General features: G+C 45.8%; 1 protein-coding gene across 1 annotated transcript in view; it reads left to right on the top strand.

Moving 5' to 3' along the window:
- Positions 1–632: 632 nt before the first annotated feature.
- Atp7b (ATPase, Cu++ transporting, beta polypeptide) overlaps positions 633–19,709 on the top strand; it is a 67,292-nt gene continuing 48,215 nt past the window's right edge. The window contains exon 1 of the mRNA NM_007511.2: positions 633–735. Within this exon, the coding sequence (NP_031537.2) occupies positions 652–735 (84 nt within the window). The 5' untranslated portion in view covers positions 633–651. The remainder of the gene's footprint in view (positions 736–19,709) is intronic.

Below are 19,709 nucleotides of genomic sequence, written 5' to 3'. Positions count from 1 at the left end.
CACAGCCCGGAAGCGCTTGCCTGTTCTTCTATCCTATTGGCTCCTGAGGAAGCGTGTGCCGTTAGCCACGCCCCCCGCTTACACGCCTTCCTGCAGGTTGCCTAATAGCCGCTTCCCACAGGCGGGGCGCACACGGGCCCATCCCACTTGGGCCACGCCGCTGCGGTGGCGGTGGTGGGGCGTGGCTTGTGATGGACAGCCGGCTCTCTCGCCCCTCCCACCCCACTCGCCCCGCCCACTTCGCTCCCCCCCCTCCCGTCTGGAAGCCCCCTTGAGGGCGCCCAGCCCTGCCCCCACCGCGGCGCTGCCAGCCGGTTGGGACCCAATGGGAGGTCCGGGCGGGCGACGAGCTAATCTTCCAGTACAGAGTCCGCTCTTTCAGAGGTGTCGGCGAGTCCCCAGCGGCCGCAGTAGCGGGGCGCGGGGTGGAGAGGGGGCTGCGCTGGAGCGGGCGTCCTGAGACTGTGGTCCTCGCTGCACCCTATCTGCAGCGCACCGCGGACCTCGCTGTCCGTAGTCCGCAGCGCCGGGGCTGGGAGATCTGAGCCCTGTGTTCCCCAGGAACCACGGATGCGCTTCTTCGCGCCTCCTCTCCCTGGCTTGTAAAGTCGCCCTTCCCTCCCCCCAACCAGGTGACCTTTGGGCTCGGGGATGGATCCCAGGAAGAACTTGGCGTCTGTGGGGACGATGCCTGAACAGGAGAGACAGGTCACAGCCAAAGAGGCCAGTCGGAAAGTAAGTTTCCTTTGCCTGACCGCAGCGTGTACGCACCTGCTCAAAGCGCTTTTCTCCTCGGTTCCTCCAGGGCTCGTGACTGTGGACACGTACCCCTGAGAACCCGGGAGGAAAACCCTCTAGATCAAGGGTGCCACTAGCCCTCTGGTGTACAACGATTTCGAGCCCAGAACTTTCCCCGGTCCTTATTAAAGAGCTCTTGAGCGTGGGCTTGCTGTATAAAAACTCTAGTTGCTCCTGGGAGTGCTAATACCTCGCTAATGCCTGGCTAATGCTCCTCAAAAGGTCTACATCCAAGTCCTGTACCTTGAAGGCATTCATTTAATAATACAGGGGGTTAATTAATGCAGCCTCTTAGAGATGCAAACAGCGTAGAATATTTAACATGAAAAGCAGGTCTGTTTTTCTTTTCTTCATGTGCGTTTTCAATCAACAAATACTTACTGAAACTTGTATAGGTCGCAGGCATATGATGAATTCTTGAAGATTTGTGCATTGTTTTAAAATATTTTGTCTAGCTTAATTGAAATCACGTTTTATGTTCTCGGAACTTTTTTTTTCCAATTAGTTATACTTTGTAGATTGTTTCCCAGAGTGTCATAGGTGTTCCCCATAGTCTGTTGGTGGTTCCCTCTTGGGTGGTCATGGCGATTGCTTCCTTTCTTTCCCAGTTGACGTGATCTTTGCACTTGAATTGTTGTGTGTGTGTGTGTGTGTGTGTGTGTGTGTGATGGAGGTTAGGGGCATCTTGCTGGACTTAGTGCTGCTTTTCCCACCATGTGTGTCAGTGTGTCGGGTCGTCGGGTTTAAAAGCTAGTGCCTTTACCCACTGAGCCATCTTGCCCTACTTGTACTTGAGTCTTTTTTTTTTTTAAAGCATTTATTTATTTGTTTTATGTGTATATGGGGAAGAATGGAGGGGGAGAGAATCTAGGCGTGAGAGGTCAGCAGAAGACGTCCAGGAGTTGGTTTTCCCTCCTTTCAGCAAACAGGTCCTAGGGCTTCAAGATTGTGTGCATCCACTCATCGAGCCATTCAACTGGCCTTACACTTGGTTATTGACATCGAATTTAATACTGGGCGTATTTCTTTAGGTCTGGATTGCTGGATTGGAGCTTGCTCCTTTTGTTCAGGTCTCTGAAACTAATTAATCCAGCAGTTTTATCCAGCGTCCCTTGTTAGTGAAATTCATGTAGACTCTGGTGTGTAGGAATGAGAGGGGTGTAGGTTAATGGACAGGCAGGGAGAGAGGTGGCTGAGTAGGTGTGAAGACAGCCCACACCGGGTAGGGGTGGCCAGAGCAGAGAAGGAGATGCCCCCTATCTTTGTCAGTGTCCCCCTGAAAGAGTAAAGTCTTTATCTAATCAGGTGAAATTGAAGACCTGCTCCTCTGTGGAAGCAGTCGGTTAACTGCTCTGTCTCTTGTTGGCCTCACCCGCTTCTGAATTACACTGATAATGGCTTTAGGCGAAGTCACTGAACTTATTATATGCGTGACACTGTATTAGTTTTTACTCCCATGTGTTTACTCGTTCGATTCTTAGGACCCGTGCCACTTTGTCTTTATTCAGTTTTTTTGCGGTGCTGAAAGGCAAACCCATGGTTCTGTGCTCTGACATAGATTTTTGCCTTAACTCTGTGCTCAGGACCAACACAGGGCCTCTAGCATTCTGCTAGTGACTGCATTTCCAGACCTCACCTGCCTGTTACCATTCTATTGCCACTTTGTCCTTGCTGTGGTTCAGCACGTGCTTTTTTGGATATTGTTTCAGAAATGCTAAGGTCCCAGGACCTTTATATGCAGCTATGACTTAAGACCTTTCCTTTAGGGAAGTTTACTTTCCTATAGAATGGCTTAGGGGTGCGATTTACCAGCAGGGGTAGGTGTTGGGGGCACAAAGGTTTTTTACTCACAGAGAAGCACTAAGAGAACCAGAAATGTTAATCAAGCTGGGGTGTCTCCTCAAGTGGGGAGGGGTGTAAAAATCAAATACCTTCATTCCATCCAGAAAGCTGAGGGTAGATTTTGTTAATGACCTGGTGATCTATTTTCTATCTGTGGAGGCAGACTCACCTACCTTTTGCTATAGGGGCACACCTCACCCAAATTCCCCAGAATACTTATCCCAGACTCTTCCCTCCCTAGACTGTCACCCACCTTTAGGGGAGATGTCAGGAGTACTTTATGGCCTGCTGATCTCTACCATCCTATGAAACCACACTACATTCTAGGCCTTTTAGCTAAAGAACCTACCTACCTCCTTTGCGGTCACATGTAGTTTGCAAAGGAATTTCTATGTAGTCACACTTCAAGCTTTACTGTGCACCTAGATTGAAATGACTGTTGCCTGGAAACCCTTACCAAAATTGTGTTTTAAATATTCTGGCTGTGAAGTGCCTGGCATTAGACTCCCTGAAGTCTGATCCAGGTTGGCGAGGTCAATCTGAACCAGGTCCTTATTCTCATCTCTTTGTGGGTTCGATTCCCCCCCTGAGCCTCAGGGGAAGGGAATGGGGAGGGATACGGAATGATAACGATGGCTCTGTTTTAGTGGATGATCCGACAAGCCTTCCAGGGCAGATTCCCACTGGCCTGCATCTCCCAGTGGTTCAGATTTCAGGGAAGCATTCTGAGCTGCCCAAGTGTCCAAGTCCTGAGGCACAGGTTTGATAATAGGAAACACATATTTGATCTTTGTCCCGCCCTCCTGGACCTTGAGATTTCTTTATTCAGAGTGAGAGGAAAATGTTTTATTGTTCACAAGAAGAGCCCTTCAGCTTCCCTGGGATCGGTTAAGAGGCAGGAATTGGTGGCCACCAGAGAAACCAGCCACATGGTTTGGGTGTTAGAACTTTCAGTCCCTCCCTGCCCCACCTTTTGAGGGGGAAGGGACTGGACTAGTTAATCACAAATGACTCATAATTTTTATCAACCCTGCCTACCAAGCAGAACCTCCATAAAACCCCTAAAGGACGATCTTGGGGAGTTTCTAGAAAATGAACCTTGTGAAGATACTGGGTGTGGGGGTGGCCTGTCTACAGAAGGCGTGGCACCTCTGGGGACCCATTCCTTCCTCCTTGCTCTGAGCATCTCCTCCACTTGGCTGTTCTTGCATTGTGTCCTTAATGATGCGTTTCTGTGAGCTGCTGTATCGAATTACCCATCGTAAGGTCCTGCATTCAGATGCTCCGCAGCACCTGCTAGAATGAGAGACTCTTCCGTGGCCAGCCCTCGTCCCATGGGGTCTGTGCTAACCTCATACAGTGTTAGAACTGTGAAAGATATCCCGGCCATGTTGGCGGGGAAACTCATGCAGAAGTTAAATAACTCACTCAAGCTAGCTTGTTAATAAGAGAAAACATAGCAGCATTTGGTCCTAGGTCAGTCTGACCAGCGTTCTCAAAAACACATGGTCTTTGGGACTTTATGATACTCGATCATACCATCTAGTGTTACTAAACTCATGGATTTGGCTTAGTTTTTAGACTCTGAGCTGCTTAAACATGGGGACCAGCCTTACAGCATTTAAAAAATATCCCGTGCAGTATGCTTTCCAAGTACAAAATGAGTTGTTTAGCTCCTACCCCAGAGGCCAGGAAGTCCAAGCAATTGCATAGGTTGTTATGAGCTCTTAAGTGTCTGGGTATATTGAAGGGAGTGTGAACTATATGTAATAATGTGGTTCTTTTTCTGAGATGGGAGAGTTTTGCTGCGTAGCGCCGGCTAGCCCACTACTTACTATGTAGCCCAGGCTGATCTACAACAGTCTCCTTACCCAGTGCTAGAATTACGGGCATACGTCACCACAGTCTGCTGCTTTCTTTTCCATAGATAGTATGTAAAGGTACCTTTTGGGTGTTCAAAAATGAATGAATTATAGCATTATTTCACTCTCTGTGTTTTTCTTCAGGGGCTTCTCTACAGGGCAGTAATCTCCAGGTGGTATAGATTCTTCTGTGCCTAAATTACAGGTACACATTACCAAGCTGGCATTTTATTTTGTTTTTTTATTCTTTTTTTTTACAGCTTTATTTTCTTTTATTTGTTTTTATGTGTATGAGTGGTTTTGCCTGCATATATATCTGTACACCATGTTAGGTGTCGGCTGTCCAGAGGAGTGTGGCAGATCTCCTGGAACTGGAGTTAAATTGAACCCCTGGAAGAGCAGCCAGTGCTCTTACCCACTGAGCCAGCTCTGCAGCCCTGTGCCTGGAGTTGAAATGCTTTACTGACAGTCATTTCAGTTTGGATCAAAAGGGGAGGCCTCAGTGGTTGTGGTTGCTGCTCACCGATAACCATAGTACAAGGTGTCATCTTGGTCAGGTGACTCATTACTGACCTGATGATTTACATGAGAGAAGAACATTGTGTGTGTGTGTGTGTGTGTGTGTGTGTGTGTGTGTGTAAGAGAGAGAGAGAGAGAGAGAGAGAGAGAGAGAGGGAGAGAAGCTCTGACAATACCTCTTCTTCTCTTCCTTTCTTTTTTGTGATGTTGGGGATGGACTTCTGGCCTTAAATGTACTGTCTACACCTGCATCTCTGTTTTTTGTTTTTTGTTTTTTTCCTTTAAGCTAAGTTAAAGATGAACGTAGCAGATGGAAGGTAGACTCAGTCAAGTAAAGCGGCAAAGCTTGAGTTTTCTTTGGGTGTGACTGGGGCGTGCCTAGTGCTGTGATAGACACGGTGACCCAAAACAACTTGGGGAGGAAGGATGCATTTCAAATTACTGTCCCACATTCCACCCTGAGGGAAGGTACTCAAATAGGGCAGGAACCTGGAAGCAGGAGCTGATGGCGAGGCCATGGAGGGGTGCTGCTTACTGCCTTGCTCCCCCATGGTTTGCTCAGCCTGCTTTCTTAATCATCTAGTACACACACACACACACACACACACACACCCCGCCCCCGTGCCACTCCCTGTGGAATTAACCCAACCACATCAATTATTAATGTAAAAACTGCCCCACAGGGTTGCCACAGTTGAGCTTTCCTGCTTCCAGAATGACTCTAGCCTGTGTCGAGTTGACATTAAAAACCAGCCAGGGCAAGACGGAACCCAGGGCCTTGTGCTTGCACACAGAGCTGCACCCCCTAGCCAAATAATGACCAGATATTGTGAAATCTGCCCTTTCAGAATGTTAAGTTTTGCTGGTGCCAAAAAGTCCTGCGACTGAGTAGCTGGTTTCGCCAGCAGCGTGTTCCTTATCTCAGCTGTCCCTCTGACATGCACTTTACAGCTTATAGGCTGTCTGCTCCTAGGAGGGGCCTGGCTCAGTCTTGACTCTTCTTACTCTTTCTTACGTGTAGAAAATTAGTACCATTGGGTGTGCTGTCTTTAACTTTTCTCCCTGGCTTCACCGCCTCTCCCCAAACACCTAGTTGTTATTTAGATCTACTACTTGGTTTTTGTTTGTTTGGTTTTTTGTTTTGTTTTGGTTTTTTCCTCTTTCCTTTTTCTTTTTCTTTGAGGCCATGTCCCGATCTGTAGGCTAGCCTGGCCTTGAACCCCCAGTCCTTCCACCTCATCCCCCTACGAGTCACCAAGCTATACGAGCCACTTTTTATCCTTTTCTGTGGAACTAGTGAACACATCTGGCTTCTTTTCAAGGTCATGCTCTTTGCGAATACCTTTGACCCTCCTCTCTACCTGTCTGGAATCTTGGTCCTATTCCCCTCTTCACCTCTCTCTGCACATGACACAGCCATTTATTCTGACGTCTCTCCCATCGCCTCGTGCCCTGCCCTAGCTGTTATACCTGTTTCCCTTACGGAAAGAACCCCCCCCCCTGATCACCTTGCGTTTTTCTCATTATTCTGTCAATTTATTGGCTATGAAAGAAATGCATATAATCATGTATATCCAGTTATACAATGTAATAATAAGTTATGCCTCTGCACCTCACCTGACCTAAGAAGAGTGAAGGGTTGAGGGAGCTGGAGGGAGGGCTCAGACATCACAAGAAGACCTACAGAGAAAACTAATCAGAGCCCGTGGAGGCTCACAGAGACTGAACCATCAACCAAAGAGCATGCACGGGATAGACCTAGTCCTCCCACACATATGTCGCAGATGTGCAGCTTGGTCTTCACGTGAGTCCCCTAACAACTGGAGCTGGGGCTATCTGTGATTCTATTGTTTGTCCTTGGGTCCCTTTCCCTTAGCTGGGGGGGCCTTGTCTGGTCTCAGTGGAAGAGGATGTGCCAAGGGCAGGGAATCCATGGGGGCCTTTCCTTTCTCCTCAGAGAAGGGGAGTGGGGAATTGGAGGAGGTATGAGGGGGACACTGAGGGAAGAGGAGGGAGGGGGCTGAAGTTGGGATGTAACATGACTAAATAAATAAATTAATGATAAAAGAAAAAGAGTATCGGAGCCAAGGAGAGGGTATGAGCACTAGGGCAAGCGTAAGGACATGAGTTGGAATTCTCAGCACACATGTAGAAAGCTGGACGTGGCAGTGGTCACCTGTTAGCCCAGCACTGTGGGAGGTGGGGACAGAAACAGGCTGATAGGAACTAGCTGACCAGCTGGCCTAGCTAAAATGGCTAGCTTCCATTTCAGTGAGAGAGCCTGACTTAAAGGAGAAGGTAGAGACTGATAGAGGAAAGCATCCTATGTCCTCTTCCAGTCTCCACACATGCATGCATAGTTGCATGCACCTACACACTCACACATATGGGTGCATGCACCTACACAGTCACATGCATGGATGCATGCACCTGCACACTCACACATATGGGCGCATGCACCTACACAGTCACATGCATGGATGCATGCACCTGCACACTCACACACATGGGTGCATGCACCTGCACACTCACACGCGTGGGTGCATACACCTGCACACTCACACACGTGGGTGCATACACCTGCACACTCACACACGTGGGTGCATACACCTGCACACTCACACACGTGGGTGCATGCACCTGCACACTCACACACATGGGTGCATACACCCGCACACTCACACATATGGGTGCATACACCTGCACACTCACACATATGGGTGCATGCACCTGCACACTCACACATATGGGTGCATACACCTGCACACTCACACACGTGGGTGCATGCACCTGCACACTCACACGCGTGGGTGCATGCACCTGCACACTCACACATATGGGTGCATACACCTGCACACTCACACACATGGGTGCATGCACCTGCACACTCACACATATGGGTGCATACACCTGCACACTCACACACGTGGGTGCATGCACCTGCACACTCACACGCGTGGGTGCATACACCTGCACACTCACACACGTGGGTGCATACACCTGCACACTCACACACGTGGGTGCATGCACCTGTACACTCATGCATGCACCTCATACATGACACATACACCTTTCTCCCCTGTATCAGTCAGGGTTCTCTAGAGAATAAGAAGCGATAGAATGAACCCCCTTCTCTCTCTGTAAATGGGACTTATTACAGTGGGTTACAGACTGTGGTTCGGCTATCCCAATGGCAAGTACAAGAACCCAGTAGTTGTTCTGTCCATGAAGTTGGATGTCACAGGTCTTTGGTATACTTGAGAATTCTGAGGAAGTGGGCCCTAATACTAGTGAAGGATTCAACTTGACAGCCAGAGTCAGGGCAAACAGGCAAAGAGCACCATAGAAGAAAACTGCCTTTCTCTGTTTTGCACTTGTTTTAACCCAGGTTGCAGTATTTGGATTCGAACCCAGAGCCACAGGTATACCAAGCACATACTCTACCACTGAGCTATACCTGTAGCCTCTGTAATTCAGCCTTTTGCATTTAAAAACCATTGCCATGTGTATATGGATAGATGAACAATGTGCTATCTAGTTTTGCTGATGTCTAAAATCAATAAAAAAGAATGATACCAGTGTATTTTGTGTTTTCAGTAGACATGGCAGCGCTAACGTTTCTTCCTAGGTAAGATGCTGCGGAGGGCAGTTGGTGGGTACGGGCGGTCTGTGGTCTTCCTGTAGGAGCAGTTGTGCTGTCAGCCTTTGCTGAGCATGTCTGTGCACAGGCTGCAATCCCGCCCTGCTTTTCTGAGCGCTTTCTGCCTTTGCCATCATCAACCTTCTCCTCATGAAACCTCTCCTCTACCTTCCATGAATGCCAGGGTGTATGCATTTTTTTATGGTAGTATTCTTTCTCTGGCTTAATGGTTTCGTTTCTAAGTTCATGTTGAAATGAAACCCCAGTACAACAGTATTAAGAGAGATGACCCTTAGGAGGTTACAGAGCAGTGAGCAGTCCTTGTGAAATTGGGATTAAGTGCTCATGCGGAAAGTCTTAACAGAAAATGTTTGCTCCCTGCCTCCGGCCCTGTTCTTTCTCATCAGGGAATGATGAGAACGCTGGTTCTTCTCCCTAGAGAGTGCAACAAGTCACCACCTCGAATAAAACGCCTCTCTTACTTTTTCTTCCACCCTTCTCTACCCTTCCAACCCCCTAACACTAGATAAGAGAGCAAAAAATAGGATAGAGAGGAAAAGAAAGATCCCTGAATAGAATAGAATAGTAGACTACTTCCTGCCGATTAGGGATATTGATTTAGTTCCTTGGGACAAGTTTGATCTTTGCCACCAGAAAAACTGATTTCTTCTTGTTTCTTCTTTGTGTATCACTACTTAACAAACCACAACCAACCAACAAAACGTTATATACCAACTAAAACGTTCCCAGAATTCCAAATGTCACACAGTCTCAGAAACTATCTGTAGCTGGCAAAATCACGCCCCTGCTAGAGCATGAGGCATTTCCTAGTCAGCGGCTGTGGACAGTCGGAAGCAGCCCCATGTCCCACACCTAGGATTAAAAGGAGAACACATTCTTTTAACATTTCTATGCTTTTAAAAGAACCCCAAACCCCAAAATTGTCACTATATTTTAAGTTCTACTCTTGAGTGTAGGGTACACCCTGGGACCATCTCAGGGGAATAACAATTTCCTATTAAAGGGCTTCTTACGTTTGTGTTGAGAAGCCAGAGGTGGCTTAGGAATTTCTCTCTTTTCACTCATTATAGAAGGGACCTGTTAGTTGCCATTGCTGACCTCCCATGTGCTGTGTAACTCAGGCTGGCCTCAAACTTGTAGCAGTCTTCCTTCTGCAGCCTCCTGAGTGCTGGGATTACAGGCACATCCTTCCAAGCCCACTTTAGAAGTTTTAAAAAGAGTACTGCACTGACTCTGGGCTGGAGTGATGCTCAGTTACTCAGAGTACTGGCCAAATGAACTGGGTTTGATTATCAGCTCAGCACTCACAACCATTCATAACTCCAGGTCCTGGAGATCTGCCTCCCTATTCTGGCTACTGATGAGATCAAGCGTGCAAATGGTACACAAACATACATGTAAGCAAAGCACCCATGTGAATTTTTTTTTAAGTGCCCAAGTGTTTGCTGCTCACTGTCTTTTAAAGGTAGCACTTACAGCATTTCCTGGACATATACTGCTGGATTGAAAGGAGTACTTCTTATCAGGAGTGCATCCTGGGCTATGGATGGGAGGGATTTCATGTACCAGTGAAGGCTATGAAAGGAACAGGGAACAGGAGAAAATTAGAAGTGCAGTTGTAGAATTGCTAAGTTTGTTGTGCATGTTAGACATCCAAGGGAGATGGTGACAAAGCATTGGGTTCCTGAGTTTGGGAGTTGTTGGCTGTAAGCGGTGCCAGGGAATGAACGTGTTATAACTTCTCCAGATTCCTGCGTTGGAATCAGGTCTTTGGAAACAATTAGCTCACAAGGGTAGACCTAGTGGGACTGGTGTCCTTACAAAGGGGCTTGAAAAGGGAAGGGGAGTTGTGTGGTGGTTTGAATCTGCGGTGACTAATTAGAGACCAGCATCATTGAAGTGAAATCTTTTGGGAAGTGTTTTCTGGGAGCACAATGAAGCTGTGTTCCAGAGATAGCCAAGTTGTACCTCATGCTGCAGCTGGACTTGGTAATGTGTAAGAATCACCCAGCTGGTACTGGTTTTGAAGGCATGAAGGGGTCATGGAGAACAGCTGAGGCTTGGCACTGTGAGAAGTCAGAGAAGACTGTTGGTGAAGGTGCAGCCTCAGGTGCAGTTGATGTAATGACCCACAACTGAAGGGGCCATGCAAAGAAGTTGAGGCTTGGCACCGTGAGAGGCTTTTAGTGAAGCCTAGTTGCATCAGAAGCCCACAGCATATTGGAGATGCCAGTACCATGGGACGATCACCAAGAACAGCAGCAGCAGTGGAGTAGAGTCAACCAGAGCCTAGAGTGCTACAGAGGACAGAGCTGGAGATGTGACCCAAGCCCTTTGGAGGAGCCCAGAAGATCATGTGTAGATCCCAGACATTGCCTTGGATACCCCAAGATGTTAGAGATGTCACAGCTATAGATTACCTGCCGAGAAAAGCTGCTAACAGGGAGTGGAACCAGCCCAAGAGAATGAAGTTTGTTGCTGCTGAATGCCAGACCTGGCAACAAGGATGAAAGGAGTTGGAGATCTGAAGCGTGCTTTGACATTGAGCATGGAGATGCAGAGTTTGGAGTTTGACAAGCTGGTTTTTGGTCTTGCCTTTGTCCAAGATCTCCTCACTCTGTCATTTAGGAATGGTCAGGTATATGCTGTGATGTTGGAAGTATGTGATTTGCCTTTTTGCTTTTGACTTTATAGGGGATTACAGTTAAATGAGTGGATGAATCTCAGAAGAGACTTTTAAACATTATTGAGACTGTGATAGAGTCTAGAGACTTTGGAAGTTGGACTAAATGCATTTTGCATTATGCTATGGCTAGATATGGCCACCAGTAGACTTATGTGTTTGAACAAGCCTATGGGGGCCAGGAAGTGGAATGTGGTAGTTTGAATATGCTTTGCCCAGGGAGTGGCACTATTAGGAGGTATGGCCTTGTTGGAAGAGAAGTGTCATTGGAGGTAGGCTTTGAGACTACAACTGCCTAGACGTCTGTCTTCTCCTAGTTGCCTTCTGATGAAGATATAGAACTCTCAACTTCTCCAGTACCGTGTTTGCCTGGACGCTGCCATACTTCTGCTTTGATGATAATGGACTGAACCTACAAGCCAGCCCCAATAAAATGTTGTTCTTTATAGGAGTTGCCTTGGTCATAGTGTCTCTTCACAGAGTTTCTATTGAAACTCTAAAACAAAAGTAATGAAGTAACTATCTAATCTCAAAAAATAAATTGTTAATTTAGAAAGGAGGCTCGAAGGAGTGAGTCCCTCAGCTCTTGTGCCCTATCAGGATGCAACCAGGTTATGCCTCTTTGAAGTAGGGAGCAGTGTCCAATAGACCCCACATCTGCTCACCTTGATCTTAGACTCTTGACCTCTAAACAATGAGAGAAGTTCATTGCCATTCATAGAAGACCCAGTCTGAGGTCCTTTGTTATACAGTCTGATCAGACTAAGAAAGGTGGGATTTCCATGGGACTGGATGAGATTTCCAGAGAATATATATACATCTGAAGAAGAGAGATCTATAGGATAAGCTGGGGAGGGGAGAGGGCTGGGGGATGGGCGGGAGGGGGATAGGGTGGCATCCCAGCACTTTGTGCTTTGGGACCTACAAGACTCTAATAAAGGCTTCAGAGTGGAATAGAAAGGAAAGATCCTAGGAGAATGTGTCACCTGCTGGCTGACCACCAGTGGTGGGAAGAGTGAGGGACTGGGAGGTAGTTTGGCCTCCAGGTGGCACCAGAGATCTCTCTAGGTTAATGGTGAAGCCTGAGAGCATAGGCAGTGACTAAGGTCTGGATGGGGAAGGGTTATTTCACTGGCTTCCTGCAGAGTCCTGTGTATCCATTGGAGTTTACAGCAGAGCTGGAGTGGAGAGTAGCCAGGGAGGGGCTGTGCCTGCAGTGACCTGGGACTGAAGCATTCATTGCCTTTTACTTTGATAGTCTAAGTGTTTCTCGTTTGGGCCCCATCTAGTCTTCCCATCATTTAACTACCATTATTTCCCCCCTGCATGCTGTTTACAGAAATAGAACTTTAAGAACTCTCCAGTGAGCTTGCTGATGGCTGGTTGGCTGATTTCCATTTCCTATTTACAGTGTAAAAGTCCTACTGAGCTAACTTGGAAAGCACTGCTTCCATGGGGAACTTTGGCCAGGAGCCGTTCATGCTCTGCCCAGGTGCCTGAAGAGTAAATGAATATTTTCATAACTGAATGCTGCTGTCTTCTGTTCTAAGGACAAATGTTTCTTGTGCTCCTATAGAGTCTTTTTAAATTTACTTCTTATTTTGCAGTTATAATTATTTATATTATATTATAAATATAATATTACAGGAATTGTAGGAAAGGTAGGTGAACTCGTGTTTGAGTCTTTGATTTTGTTTCATTGGCCTACATGTCTGTTATTGTACCAGAGCCATATTGCCTTATTACGTGGGCTCTGTAATAGATCATAAGATAGGAAATAGGAGTCCCTCCAGCTCTGCACTTTTTTGCTGAGGATGGCTTTGGTTATATGGGATGTCCTGTGTGATTTCATGTGACTTTTAGAGTAGCTTTTTCTGTTTTTGTGAAGAATAAAATGGGGGATTTTGATTGTAATTGCATTGACTCTGTAAATAGCACTAGGTAAAAGATTTTTTTTTTTTTTTACAATAATAATTCTATCCATGAGCATGGGATGTCTTTCCGTTTTCTGGTGTCTTTCTCTATCTAGCTCCTGAAGGGTTTAAAGTTTTCACTGTAGAGGTCTTCTGCTTCTCTGGCTAGGTGTATCCTCATGATTTTATTTTCTTTGAGGCTGGTGTGAATGGGGTGTGTCCGTGATCTTTCTCTGTTTGTCTGTTGTTGGTGTATAGGAAAGCTTTTGATTTGGACAAGTTGATTCTGCATTTTGCCACATTGCTGAATTTGTTGATCATTTCTAGAAGTTTTCTATCAGAAAATTTGGGGTCTCTACTGTATTCTGTCATATCATCTGCTAATAGGGAGAGTTTGACTTCTTCTTTGGATCCCTTTAATTTCCTTCTCTTGCTGCTTCATTGCTTCAGCTAGTGTGTTGGGTGCCATATTGAAGAGGAGCAGGGATGGTGGATGACCCTGTCTCACTCCTGATTTCAGGGGATTGCTTCACGCTTTTCTCTGTTTGGGATGATGTCAGCTGTGTGTTCCTTTTACATGGCTGTTGTTTTGTTGTGGTATATTCCCTCTGGTCCTACATCCTTTTGGACTTTTATCATGAAGGCATGTTGGATTTGGCCAAAGACCTTGTCTGGATTTTGTGAGATGATCATATGATTTTTGTATTCAAGCCCACTTATGTGGTTTATTACATTTATTGATTAGTATATGTTGAACCAGCCTCGTGTTTCAGGGATAAATCCAACTTGGTCATGGCGTGTGACTAATTCTTTTGATGTTTGCCTGTATTTTGTTTGTAAGTATTTTATTGAGTATTTTTGCCTCTATGTTCATCAACAGTTTTTCTTTCTGTGTTTGTGTGCCTATACCAGGATTTGCTATTAGAAGAATAATAGTAGCTTCATAGAAGTTGTCTGGGAGTGCTCCTTCTCTCTGCGTGTGTGTGTGTCTGTGTGTCTGTCTGTCTGTCTGTGTCTGTGTGTATGAATAGTTTAAGAAGGACTGGCCATAAAAAATTGTTTGAAAGTCTAATAGTGCCGCAGACCCTTTTTGGTCCCTGTCTGCGTAGAACAGGTCTCTGATTGCAGGTGGACAAGGAGTAGGCGAATGAATGACAAACAGATGCAACACACGAGATTGTGTAGAATCTGAATGTAATTTTTTCAAATTGAGCACCAAACTTTTTATACAGAAGAAAATAGGGAAGTTAGGTGACACATCGGCAAGGTACAAATGAGGTTACTGGATGCTTAATGACTCTTACACAAAGCAGAGGAATGTAAACACAAAGACAAGCGGGGAACTGGGCAATAAAACAACTGAGACAAAGTCAGCTCTATCTAAGGTCAGCTATAGTCTTAGAAGCCAGGTCTTAGAGGTGTGAGGTCTTTGCACTCCTAGGGCAAGGGCTTTCACACCCAAGTCATGGTTCTAATTAGGGAGTTCTGCTCTAGCTAACCATCTCATGAATAATGCAATACTCTAAAACCACAGCCTGATCTACTTCCTAAACCATTGTAAATTCCTGTATATAGGAGTGACTCGGCTTTTATTCTAAGTGGGGGGACTTTCTACTAATAAGTAATGTATGCCATACATAACTATAATAAGAATTCTAAACTTACGTTGCTAAGCTTGCCCTGAGATTTCTAACTCTATGTATAGATAGTAGAGCCTGATTTCTTTCACTATCTCTCTAACAATACTAGAGACAATTCTGAATGTCACTGAATAGGCAACATTCTTACTGAATTCCAAGCCCAGAATTGGCTCAAGGACTAACTAGGGCATTGGTGAAGGCCAGGAAGCAAAGTTTAATTTTGCTTAGGTATTTGGCAAGTCATTGCTTGGAGGCACCTATAACAAAACAATACTGAAAGGAAGCACACAGATCCATTTGCAAGGACAAAATTGGAGCATAAGTGCTATGGAATGGCACAGTTCCAGGAGACTAAGTTTCCGTGAAACTCTTCGCCCTCAGGACTGCATCCAGGCTTTTGGCTTGTCATGCGTGTCACTACTGGAGTGGATGTAGCATAAGAGAGTTCTGTTGTTAGCCTATCTATTCTGGACTTTGCTTTTTCTTTTTCCTAGAAGGCTTTTATTATTATTTTAACTTGTCTCTTTAGGTTGGTTGTATGACTGTACATCAGAAGAGGGCACCAAATCTCATTACAGATGGTTGTGAGCTACCATGTGGTTGCTGGGAATTGAACTCAGGACCTTTGGAAGAGTAGCCTGTGCCCTTATCCTCCAAGCTGGCTTTCCAGCCCCAAGTGTTTCTATGTCTTTATTGAATTTTGTTTTCAAGCCTTGGATTGTTTGGGCTTCCTCCCTCCTCTTTTTCTTCTTCCTCTCCCTCCTTTCCTCCTCCTCTTCTTTGCTCTTTTATTATTTATTTATTTATTTATTTATTTTTTGAGACAAGATCTCAGTCTTGTACAGCCCAGACTGTTGTAGAACTCACTATGTATACCCGGCTGGCCTTGAACTCAGATCTGCCTGCCTCTGCCTCCAACCACTGGGAGGTACAGCACCGCACCTGGCTGTTCATGGTTTGTTGGGCATCACTCAGGCATTTGTTCTCCTTAAGCTCTTTCTCCTTAGTTCCACTGAGCTGTTTCTTTACATCTGCTTTAAACTTCTTGAGTTCTTTGATGAAGTTTATGATTGTTCTTTTAAATGCTGTGCCTTGGACTCATAAATTTAATTTTTTTAATTTGATATTTCCTTTATTTACATTTCAAATGTTATCCCCTTCCCTAGTCCCCCCCCTCCCCCCCGAAAATCCCCATCCCCTCCCATAAATTTAATTCTTATGGGCAACATTTCTACAGGACTAGTGGATTGTGGTTGGGAGAGATGGCCTTGGTCTCCCATATTGTTTGCCGTTTTTGCTGTGAGATCTGGGCATATGTACTTCTTTTGTTCTGTGTCTGGGGCAGAAGAGAGCATGTGCGAGCGGGTGGAGCCCAGAGGTTGGAAAAGGCTTAGGTGGAGTGAAGTCAGGTGGACAGATGTGGCTGTGTTCCTGTATAGAATGTGTATTCCAGTTCCAGCCTGGAGCGTGGGGTCAGATACTGCTATTTGCAGACGTTTTGTGTGGTATGGGATGAGCTTATGAGTTGGGGGCTGGGCAGGGCAGGGCAGGGCAGGGCAGGGCAGGGCAGGGCAGGGCAGGGCAGGGCAGGGAATGGCCAGAAACCTAGAAATTGCTTGTGATTCAGGCAGAGGTGGCCAAACTGGGCCAGGACACTGGATGTAAAAGCCGGGCTAGATCTAGCAAGGCTGGAAGAGTGCATGGAGGAGAGCATCAGGCAGAGCCGCAGGGTTAGGCCCTGGAGAAAGATTTCTGGGATCTTGTGCCGCGTGTACATTTAACATCCAGCTTACACTCTTAGTGACCTGCGTTCTGTCGTGGATGATGGATGAGCGTCGGGCCCTTAGCTGCGGTGAATGCGGTGTTTGTGCTAACCTTACCCTCAGTGTGGGAAACTTCCAGGCGTCTGTGTCCAGCACACAGCTTAGTGTCAGATTCTCTGGTCCTGTCCTGTCACAGAATCTGAGCCTCCTCTTGTGCCTCAGAGGGCTGGCCCGGCCCGCCCCAGGGTCTTTCTTGGAGGCCCTTCCTACTGAAAGCTCCTCTGGGTTGAGCTGGTAATCTTTCTGAGTGCTGAAATGTTTTCTTTGCCAGGTGTCCCTCCCCTAAACAGGGCCCTTTTGTCCTAGGGGCTCATGGAAACAGGAGCTGCCCATCTGCCTTTGGGGCCCAGGCTTCTCAGCTTACAAAATAGTTGTTTGGGACAGCAAGTGTGGCATATATGTATGAATTCATATACGTATATGAATTTCCTTTTCGGGAACAGCAAACTTTACACATGTGAGAGTCAGAACACAGAGGTGCAAGAAGACACTTGGAAGACCTGTTGTTCTAGACTGAATGAATAGAGAATAGTAGAGTTTGCCCTTGGATTTATATAAAGGGGACAGAAAAGGACCATGAAATTCTCGGTAGAGCTTCTGGCATGTGGGGCACATGGTTATAATTCTGGTATTCAGAAAGCAGAGGCGGGAGGATTGCCACAAGTTTGAGGCCAGGCTGGTCTATAACATAAGTTTAAGGCCACCTGAGACTATAGTAAGATTCTTTCCAAAAAAGAAAAACAGAACTGAAAAACCCTAAAGAATTCTAGGGAAAAAAAAAAAAAGCACACCCTGCTTTATACATACAGGTCAACAAATTTGTTTAGATATATTTAAACAGGCTTATGTAATATCTGACGTTTGCTCGTTAGTATAGATGGAAGATCCTTGTGTTCCAGAGCTTAGCCATCACTGAGGACCTCCTGAGCGGTGGCAGGAAGAGGGGATAATCAGCTTGAGAGTTGGTGGACAAAGGGTATTTGGCTCCAACAATGACAATGAATAGGAGATATTGAGAAAACACGCGCACACACACACACACACACACACACACACACATACAGATACACCTAAGAAAACCAAGCTATTGCTCTATGTTATAAGAGCTTAATAGAAATCTTTGACTAGTAAGCAGAGAGTAGAAGTAAACAAGTTAAAGTTTTACTAAAGCATGCTGATTTTTGCTGGCTTGTTAAAGACCCTACCCCTTTTTCTGGGAAAAGTAAACACCACCTAGAGGAGTAGTTACCACAGCTATCTTGGCAAAGGTCAAACTGCAGATCCTGTTTGCTAAGAACGAGATCCTTTTACCTGCCAAAGTTTGTATGCCTTCATTACTACTAATGCTTTCGAACTCAGGGGCTTATAACATATGCCCCAAGGCCGGTCTAATCATCTACTCTCAATAGATCAATTAAAAGAGCCAAATTAGGGGCTGGAGAGATGGCTCAATGGTTAAGAGCACTACTCTTCCAAAGGTCTTGAGTTCAAATCCCAGCAACCACATGGTGGCTCGCAACCATCCGTAATAAGATCTGATGCCCTCTTCTAGTAGCTGTCTGAAGACAGTGTACTTAGATATAATCATAAGAGCCAAATTAAAAGTGGAAATCAGAAAAAAAGAGATTTATTTAATGTGACAATGTTGGCAAGATGCATTGGGCTACTTTGTCCTTCTTCACAATTTGGCCACATTGAAGTTCGATAACTCTAACAAAAATTTATGTACTTGTATTGCTGCCCATATAACATCTGTGTGCAAAAATGTCTGTTCCAGTAAACATGCCTGGTGGAAATTCCTTTTGGTGGACATGGGACTCAAAGACCACCCCTGTTACCAGACCTATAAAAGTTGCAAGAAATTGTGCAGACCTTTACAAAGTGTGCACTTGGGTCTCAGCCACTCAGAGTTAAAGAATTTCTTCTGTCTTGCCAAATGCACGTTCTGTTCTTGCTAGTTGCAGTTTCCCTGACAGTAAGGGCTGAATACGTGTGCAGATAGTGGTGGCCTTACCCCTGCCTCCCCATGAACACACAGTACAGTCAAATCAGAAGTGACTTCATCCATGTATCTGATTGATCTCAAGCTAGTATCAAAGATGTCAGGCACAGCCCCTGGTCAGGGTCTGGTCAAAGAGTTCCACACCATTGTAATTTTTTTTTTTTTTTTTTTTTTTTTTTTTTTTTTTTTTGCCATTTGTGACAGGAAGAAAACTAGCCTTGGAAAACCAACCAGGGTAGAATCATGTTGGTTATGACTCAAGATGGCTGCAGCCAAGTCAGGTAGAACCCAAGTATACATTCCCAGTCACAGTGCTGAGGCATTTATTTGTATTTGTAATGATCTTATAGCATCAAGGAAAAGTTAAGACCGTTTAATGATTCATATTTAAAAGACATGTTACCCCTGGGTAAGGACTTCTACCAAAATGTCTAAAATCTTGTAACAGTAAACTAAAGAGATACACTCCAGTTACCCACTTGTGTTGCCCAGTATATCAAATGCAAAGACCAGTAAGCTTGCAAGCACCAGACATCCCACCAGGAAATAGGTCCACCCACTAAGCAGGCTCTGAGCGGTCTCTGCTGTTGCAATGTTGGGCTCTGGCTGGAAGGCTGGGAGCTCAAGCCCTTAGCGCCTCACTTGTCTCTCCATTGTTGGGCTCTAGCACAGCCAGCGTTTCCCAGAGACTGATCGAGGATCCCTTTTGGTTGTGAACTTGGGAGATAAAAATAAAGTGCATACTCACTTTGGAGGAGTTGATTTACTGACTGTGTTTCAGAAGCACAGCAATGTCAGATCCTTATGAGAGGAAAGGAATAGTGAATGCCCTTGGCAAGTGGACCACTGGTGGGCTTCAAAGAAAACAGGCTTCTGTTGGTTGGTGGGTGGGTTGGTAGTTGGGTTGACTGGTTGGTGGGTGGGTGGGTGGGTTGGTTGGTGAGTGGGCAGTTGTTGGGTAGGTGG

The sequence above is a fragment of the Mus musculus genome, chromosome 8, assembly GCF_000001635.26.
Source record: "Mus musculus strain C57BL/6J chromosome 8, GRCm38.p6 C57BL/6J".
Taxonomy (NCBI): domain Eukaryota; kingdom Metazoa; phylum Chordata; class Mammalia; order Rodentia; family Muridae; genus Mus; species Mus musculus.
Note: the sequence above shows the minus strand (reverse complement) of the source record. Positions and strands in the feature narration are given on the sequence as shown.